Raw genomic sequence first — 9,235 nt, 5'->3', positions numbered from 1 at the left:
ATTCTCCATGACTTCATCTTCTCTGGTTTTCTTTTATGAATGCTCAGTCTCTGGTTTTCGTTTTATGAATGATCCCTTTAATATAGAAATTTGACCTTCATTCTCCATGACTTCATCTTCTAAAACCTGTACTCTGTAATATCAATGATCTTTTTTCATATGAACTCTGTTATGATTGTAGTTTGCAGTTTTTTATCCACATGTCACGTAAATTGTTCCTTGAAGGCCTTGCATGGTTCCATGCAGATTGACTAACCAAATTCAGGGCAAGGTACAGAGTATTTAGCATACCAATGCATCTATTTGATGTTGTGACGGTTCACACTGAAATAATTTAGAATGTTGACACAAATCTTTGGTTTGAAGGACTTTGCCAGAACTTGCTTCCTGAACTGTTTCTCATAAAGCCTTAAGCATAAATCACTCATATTTTTTTAACTGGAATAGTTTTGTGGGCCTCATTTATGTATAACTTTATAAGCATGGGGGTACTTCTTGTTATACTAGCTGTTGGTAGTGGGTTTGATAATTGAGTTTGTTTATTGTGATATGAGTTTTCTTTTGTCCTTGGATGCCCTTTTTTCTTTTGGTCGCAGATAGTGTTCTGTATTAATATTTTCTGTTCTCTTTTGTTTTGATATTTTCTGCTTGAGGCAGACCCTGCTTCCTGTTACACCCCAGGAGTTATTTGTTGCATCCTTATTGCCGCTTTTGGTTTTGTCGGTAATACTGTGAGTAGAGATTGCGTGTTTTATTTTAATCTTTTTTACTGTATTTGTCTTCAGTATCTTGTTGCCTGCGTTATTTTTAAAGTAGTCTCTTTGTGGCCTGCACCATACTGAAAATGATATTTCAATTCAGAGTTTCTTAAGCTGTTCAATAATGATGACTATGGTTTTTGTTTTATATCCTCCAGAGTTAGCCTTCCGCCTTGTCTACTATCATTTTTCACCTTTTGGAGTTGGTCCATATTCTTATCAAACAACCTGTTCCAGCATTGCTTAATCAAATATTGTGGCTATAATATTGAAGATGGCTCAATTTTCTTATGGTTTAGGATAAATGTAACTGTGGTTTTTGTTCTGCATCTTTTTATTTTTATAACTTGATTTCCAGCTTTTTGTAGTTGTTTCATACTATTTATCAAATCATCCTTCACATCTACCATTTCTCTAGCTGGTGAGCCTTTTCTAGCCCAATCAAATACTGTTCTGATAGTTGTGTATTTCTATACTCCATAGTATCTGCTGGAGACAGACCCTGATTCTATTTCCGTAATAGCAAGGGACATTTTAATCCATTCTTTTGGTTTTGTGCAAAATTATCTCTGATCTGTGACCTGTTCTGCACATCTAAATTTCCTTGCACTGCACTATCAAATATTGTGACATTATTAACAGCTAAAGTTGGCTTTCTGCTTTTTCTACTATCATTTCAATAATGTTCAGCATTGCTCAATCACAAATAATAACTGTGCGTTAAATTACTGAAAGAGTTACCCTGCGCCACATTTAAAGCTATGTTTAGCTATGTTCAGGAAATTGAATTAGGTGAGTAGTTATTATCCTTCAGATTCCCAAATGTCTATGAAATTTGCTATGAAATGTTTGTATTAACTTTAAAATAGATAGTAAAATTTAATTTATAAATTGATTTTATTAATGTAAAATCATTTTAATTTTAATTATATTATATGTTTATAAATATTAATTTTTTGGATCGATAAATATTTACTAAAGTATATTGAAAAAAAGGCATATTTTTGTATTAGGCATTTCAGCTAGATTATATATATATATATATATATATATATATATAAAAGTCTATCACCTTCCAATTGTACAAGGTTTGGGTCACATGGAAAGATTTTTATTCAAGGAATTTCTAATCACAGACCTTACATTATGTAGTGCCTTAACAAAACATCCCATCACTCTCACTTTTACATTTCATTTATATTGAACATTATACTAATAAAATGTTTTAATATAAATCTAATTTAATTTTAGATTTTTTCTTTTCTATCATAAGTAATTGAAAGCTCTCATATAAACATTTCTTTAGTTGATAGATAATACATCTGAAATTAAGATGCAGTTATACTAATTCTTTATATATATATATATAAACTCTAATTAAATATAAAAAGAGATACAATATTAAAGAAATTAAACATCTCTTACATCAATACAAAATAGCTTTTCAATAGCTTTTCATTATTTATATATATATAATAAATAGTTATTTAATTATACATTATTTTGTTTATTTTCAAAATTTTAATATAATAGATATATATTAAAAATAAATTAAATAATTATATAAAAAAATAAATTTCATTTTTTTTAACGTTAATGGATAATATATGAAGAACTATGATATAGCTATATTAATTTTTTATATATTGATATATAAAATTGTTGAGATAAAAAGGATTACATATTTGTCATAGTTAACAAGAAATTAGACATTTCTTTAGTAAATGAAAAAATAACATTTTATTTTTAATAACAAAATTATTTAATTTTTAATTATATATAGAAGCATTAAGTAATATAAAATAGTTATTTAAATTTATGTTAAACTTTTTAAGAATATATATATATATATATATATATATATATTTGTTAAGTTGTTTGAATTTAAACCCACTTAGGGGCATCGAAGTCGTCAAAATCACTTGGGGATCGCACAGGTCTAAGCCACACCAACCTTTAAGATGGTTGGATTTTGGCCCACGGAGTTTCAAACCGGTGATCTTCACATCAAGGAGTAACTTAGTTGTATACCCCATCACCTTCTACCCATGTGGGGAAACCGGTGATCTTCACATCATTGAGTGACTTAGCTGTATATCTTCACATCAAGGAGTGACTTAGTTGTATACCCCATCACCTTCTATGCACTTGGGCAAAATTGAAAATATTTTATTCACAAGTAATATTCAAACTTTTTTGTTATTTATTTATTTATTTATTTTGTGATTCCCTTATCAACAAGTAAGTTAAAGTTTTTTTTCGGAAGAAAAATCTTAATTTTCTTTAAAGTTTATGAAAATTACATTATGTATATGCATTGTAGTGCATTCAATATAAGGTTGATATAGCGAAAAATGATCAAAATATGTGACCTCAAATAAGATCCCTTTCCTTGTTTGAAAAGTAATGTCTATTAGCAGTTATAATATTAACAAAAAGAGAAACAAATGTATACTGGTTCCTATGTAAGATCCCTTTCCTTGATTTTTATTTTTACAATTGTCTACTGATTCCTATGCCTCACACTTATATTATTGATGGATTTGCCTAGAGAACCAATGAAAGCTTCCATCAGCCCCTGTTGCCTTTAGCTGGTCTCTTGCCTTTTACTAACAGACCTGGAGCCTATTCTAGCTTGAAAGAGCATTACGATGGACATATAACGTACGGAGTTGTCTCCATCTTTTTATAGCCTTTAAACTCTTCTTTACCTGTGAGTTTTCTATTCTTATCTGACATAACTACTTGTGACCTTTGGGAAACGTTTCAACTTTCTCTTGTTGGCATAGTAGCTACAGAGAAGGGTATTGCGTTTATGTTTCTCGAAGATACCTCTGCAAAGTCCATGAGTTTGGAAATTTTCATTTTAGCGAACCTATTGGCTTTAAACCTAGCTGCTTTTTTTGCTTGACAAGTCATCTACATGGGTTTTCTTGTAATGTACAAGTTATACATTAATTTGTAGTATGTACATGGGTTTTCTTGTCATGTACAAGTTATCCAATTAATGTATGGAATGGAATACTGTCAAATGTTCTTGGTATTTGCACAGTCATTGTTGAAAGCTTTATGGTTCATCTGCTTGAGTGATAGTAATGATGTGTTCTACTGCGTCATGGGAGTAATGACTGTGCTGAGAAACTTCCAAAATAAAGAAAGGATAACAAAAAAACACATTGTAGAAATATAAATAAGATAATAAGATTATTATAGAAAATTGTTGAAATATTATTATTAAAAGAAGATATGACAAAATGGCAGAGTCAGGAAGACGTCCCCTGAAGAAATTCTTTTTGCTGACCAAACAATAAAAGTCCAAATCATGTATATATCCACTAGGGTACATGTAGCTGTTATATAGCTTCATGTCCAAACATAAGCATAGTTTAATTGTTTTACATTTTAGTCTTTTTTTGGGTATATTTTCCAGTTAATTTTTCCTAAAATTTGGTAGGTATCTGTTGGAATTATAACTTTAAATTGTGTAGTCTGCACATTCCAAGTGTCTCAGGATTAAATTGTGTCTAATTAAGTGTCAATTTTTTATTTTATTTTCTGTAACTAATTTTCAAATATAAATTGTGCAGATTAAAATTTGTTGCAGAGGAGAATCATTTATTTCTTATTCCACTCATTTCTCATTGCAATGGAAGAAAGTTCATCAATGTCACAAAGTAGACCACCCCTTTCCCAACAAAAATCTTCCATAGAGGCATCCAAAAAAATCCAAAACAAAGAATATCAAGAAGCAAAAAAAGCCTTTGAGGCAAGGTTATGGGCAGCTGTGAAATGCACTCAATCTTACAGCGGAGGATCAAGTGGATCATCTGGTTCAAAGGTTTGGTTGTGCCCTTATTGTAAAAAACATAAATCAGGGAATGTAGGAAGAGTTCGATGGCATTTACTTGGAATGGGGAAAAAAGAACAATCAGCTTTATGTGACAGTGTACCTAAAACAGAAAAAGCTTCTCTAATTAAGCAATTTAATGAACTTGAAAAGCTTAGACATATTGTTGAAGGTTCAGTTCAAGCTAACAACAATCCTAGTGGACTGACAATTGGTGGTCCACACTCTTGTTCTCAACATCAAGTTTCTGTTTCTCACCTTCAAAACTTATGGGATGTAAAAGGAAGAGGAAATCTCGATGCATCCATTGGACGATTTTTTTTCGCAAATGGCATATCTTTTAATGTTTGTAGGTCTCCTTATTGGAAAGAAATGGTAAGAGATCTAGTTAACAATGCTCCTAAAGGTTACAAGCCTCCTAGTTATGAAAAGATGAGGACAACTGTGTTATCTGAAGAGAGGGCTCGGGTTGAAGCTAGACTTCAAGACATTAAAGATAGTTGGAAGGAATCTGGAGTCTCCATTGTCTCAGATGGTTGGACAGATGTTAACCATCGTCCCCTTATCAATATTTTGGTTTCTAGTCCAAAAGGAGTTATGTTTTTAAAATCCTATGATACTACAGGAAAGACAAAAGATGGTCCATATCTAACAGGTCTCCTCAAAGAGGCAATAGAGGAGGTTGGTAGAGAAAACGTGGTCCAAATTGTTACAGATAGTGCCTCAAACAATATCCTTGCTGGTGGGTTGATTGAGGATGAATATCCAACAATTTTTTGGACTCCTTGCTCTGTGCATTGCTTGAATTTGCTCCTAAAAGATATTAATAACATTGCATGGATTGATAAAACTATAACTGAAGCAAAGATGCTACAACACTTTATTATTAATCATGCAGCATCCATAGCAATGTATAGGAAATATGCAAAACTTCAGCTTCTTCGATGTGCCGAAACTAGATTTGCATCTGCTTTCATTATGCTTCAACGCCTTATTAAAATGCATCAATCTTTGAGAGAGATGGTGGTATCAATAGATTGGCAAAGGTGGAAGGGTTCTCATACTGGGGATGGCCCAAAAGTTGAGGACATTATTATTGGTCTTTCTTCAGAGAATTTTTGGAGGAGAGTGGAGGATATTGTTACCCTTATTACACCTATTGTTTCCACCCTTCGCATATTTGATAGTGATCAACCATGCTTAGGGGATGTCTTTGAGAGCATGGATCAAATGAGAGAGATGATTCATGACATAATGGAAGATGAAAATTCTAGGATTGACAAAGACACCAGAAATGAAGTGTGGGAACTTAGTTTGACAAGGTGGAAAATGCTTCACAGCCCTCTTCATTCAATTGCATTTTTACTCAATCCTAAATGGTTTCATAAGAAACCATCATCAGATGTAGAGGTTATGCAAAACTGGAACACTTTTATAAGTAGGTGTTATAATCGTCAAGATCGCACTGCTTTACGGTTTGAGTTAGGAAAGTATTTGAGATCAGAAGACCACTTTGCAAATGAAGATTGTGCATACAACAGACAACAACTTGGACCCATCGACTTCTGGATACAATATGGTACAGGGACCCCCTTGCTTCATCGTTTGGCTATCCGTTTGCTTTCACAGGTATTCTTAACAACAAATACCTTTAATGTATTGATTTATTGTTTAAACAATTAATTCTAAAGCTCATTTTAGATTATTTATCTTATAAGATTTATTGATTGACTATGACTAACATAATTTTAATTTTATTTTATAGGTGACTAGTTCCTCTGCATGTGAAAGAAATTGGAGTGAATATGCTTTCATCCATTCAACGAAGAGGAATCGCCTAGGCACAAAAATGGCACAAGATTTGGTGTTTGTACATTCAAATCTACGTTTGTTATCTCGACAACAACTAGAATACAAAACTGGACCCACGAGAATGTGGGATTATGGTGGTTCACAAGATGACGAAATTGATGAGCTTCCACTTGAGGTGCTACAAGACAATGCTGAAGACATGCTTGATGATACCATGAAGTCTATTGACCAAAATAATTCTTTTGGAATTGGCTCAAGCTCAACAACTATTCCAGAAAATGAGCTTCAAAATCTAGATTATTAGGTTTACTTGCATTTTGATATGAATTGTTGAAAGTGAATTTAGAGATACATATATATTCAAAAGAACAAATTTAATTATTTATATTTCAAATCTCTTATTCTTATCAATGTTTGCTATTTTCTTGGAATTAATGATGGCTAAATTTTTGGATCTAAAAAATTATTATTTCTTTTTTAAAACTAAATTAGTATTTACAATTGTTTTTTACAATTTCATGAGCAAAAACATTGCAGGTTTATGATTAATGCTTTGTTTATATTGTTCACCTTTAATATGGTGTTTTTCTCTCTCCTCGTTTCTTATATGCGAAACCTCCAAACTTCGTTTCTCGTACCGTTCTCGTTTCCCGTTCCGTTTCTCGTTTCTCGTTTCTGGTAACATAGCATCGTGTTGTGTTCGTTCTGCGTTGGAGATAGGCCAGTCTTGGCTTTAGAGCTATAGATGTAAAAGTTGATGTGTTTGGCCAGAGTAGTGAGGGGTTTGTGGCCAGAGAGATCCCATCTGTGTGTGAAGAGTGGTGGATTGTGAGCCACCTGGGAGATTTTTTGAAGCTGTTTGTTGTAGTGCGCTGGATGGAGAGCATTGTTAGTTGTACAATCCCTTGAAGAGACTGTTGAATGAGCTGTGGAGGAGCAGAGGAGTTGATTGAAGAAGCGGCCAGGGTAGAGTGTGAGAAACTGCCGAAGAATTAAAAAAAATTCAGTGTCTATGCTGGGTGGGATTGTGTTGAGATCTACCAAAGGACCATTGGCCCGGATCTGCGTCTCAGTAGTAGATCCAAGGGTGTGAAAGCTTTTGTGTTCAGATTTGTGGTTAGAACCACTGTTCGATTATGGGCATCCAGGGAAGTGAGAGGCAGAGCGAGCGTGGTTCTATTATGAAGTCAAAGTTGGCCAAAGTTTAAGGAAAATTTGAGCCTAGCTAAGAGTTGTGTGGGAGCGTTGTTAGATCTCCAACATGTCTTATTTGCTACGTTCTTTTCTTTGTGGTAGAGGTAAAGTGGAGCCCAGTTGATATGTCTATCTTTTTAGACTTTTTTGACAATGACCCTTTCAATGGTCATTTTTTCATGAACCCATTTGGAAGCATTTTTGGGTCAGACAATATTTTTGAGTTCGAAGAAATCCTTGACAAACAATGTGATGCTATTGGTGATTATGCTATTGATGATTACGAGCTAAAGTCTATTCCACATGATCCTGCAATCATTGAGAGTAAAACTTGCTTCTCTCAGAACTCAATTGTTAGAAAATTTATTGGATCTGCTTCTAAGATGGTTGCGACAATGGAGGATACAACCATGGATGTTGTTCAGACGCTGCTCATGATCGAAGATGAGTGCATTTTGGTGGCTCCTCATGGAAAGTGGGGAGAGCATGAATTGGATTACCTAGTTCGGGATCTTTCCTTGCATCCCAATCCAGAAAAAAGTTGTTGATGTTAAGTACCTAAGCAAGGAGCAGAGGAAGTTAATAAGGAAAGCGAGAAAGGTGAAGATGAAATTGCACCAGCGAATGAACAAGCATGGACCCTTTAGCAAGAAGGCAAAAATGAAATGTTTTGTTGTAAGCCTAGCTGAGACTTAGACCAGCACGCAAGTTAAAGTTTAAGTGGTCGTGATCAAGGGGAGGTGTTAGAACATTAATCACGACTGCGACAAATAGCGCCACCCATTGTTCCCACGCCATGTAATTTAATGTGAGTCAACCAGAGTTACTAAAATATCAATTCAAGTTGGCGAAGATCAAACTCTTCTAAAGAGTCTTCAAGTTTCTAATACCCAAAACCCAAGTCTCAGCCACATATCCCTTTGACACGATCCCCAAATTTCGACTTCTCGGCACTGTAGACGAATCAATGATTAACCCCAAGCACTCGACTTGCATGCCTGGGGCAAGCTTGACCTCTGATCTCGACCGAACTTACTACTCAGCACACCATGGTATGTGCTTTGCGATACTCATTCTACTATATTATATGACTTCTCTTCACCTCATTGTGTTCTCCACTCGAACCATCCATTATAGATACCATAGTGTGTGTACCCAAGTTAATCAACGTGTTAATCATATGGAATGGGTTGACGTGCCCCTCTATCTTCCACGTGTTTTATTAGGTATGCCGTTTAGCTTAGCTAATGCACCCAACCATGCCACTCATTCTAATTAATTTGCTTGCTTCTCGTGTTGGCACCCTCATCACATCATGCCAAAATGCTTACACTGTTATTTTCAACCATTAAATAATATGCATAGTTTAATCACTCCTCTCTCGTGCGTTATAGCTTCTAATTTTGACATCCAGAAATCTTTTTAAACAAAATTGGAAAAAGTGTTCACCTGAGAAAAAAATCAAAGTTTAAACAAAATTGAGAAAAAGATACAAGCCATAAAAGGAAATAAAACGCAACAGTTCTACAGATTTGATGCCGAAAGTGCAGGGTGGTGCGATTGCCTTGGAACTCTGTGTATATCGCAATCACTCTTAATGCATGTACGGTTAATAATAGCTGTT

The 9,235-nt window shown here is 34.1% G+C and overlaps 1 protein-coding gene across 1 annotated transcript; it reads left to right on the top strand.

Moving 5' to 3' along the window:
* The first annotated feature begins 2,648 nt into the window (after window positions 1–2,648).
* On the top strand, window positions 2,649–7,079 carry LOC149162603 (uncharacterized). Its single transcript, XM_089435745.1, has 2 exons — window positions 2,649–6,234; window positions 6,371–7,079. Exons 1-2 carry the CDS (start codon window positions 4,405–4,407, stop codon window positions 6,719–6,721), a joined length of 2,181 nt encoding a protein of 726 aa, XP_089291871.1. The 5' UTR covers window positions 2,649–4,404; the 3' UTR covers window positions 6,722–7,079.
* The last annotated feature ends 2,156 nt before the right edge of the window (window positions 7,080–9,235 follow it).

This window comes from Pinus tabuliformis, chromosome 5_2 (genome assembly GCF_031772625.1).
Source record: "Pinus tabuliformis cultivar Carrire ecotype Pingquan chromosome 5_2, CPIR1, whole genome shotgun sequence".
Taxonomy (NCBI): domain Eukaryota; kingdom Viridiplantae; phylum Streptophyta; class Pinopsida; order Pinales; family Pinaceae; genus Pinus; species Pinus tabuliformis.
The sequence above is the reverse complement of the archived record's forward strand: the minus strand, read 5'-3'. Positions and strand labels throughout refer to the sequence as shown.

Bases quoted from the DNA above. Each gene is read 5' to 3' on its own strand.
- LOC149162603 (XM_089435745.1), top strand. From the start codon at position 4,405: ATGGAAGAAAGTTCATCAATGTCACAAAGTAGACCACCCCTTTCCCAA. The intron at 6,235-6,370 runs GTATTCTTAACA...TTTATTTTATAG, and splicing joins CTATCCGTTTGCTTTCACAG to GTGACTAGTTCCTCTGCATG.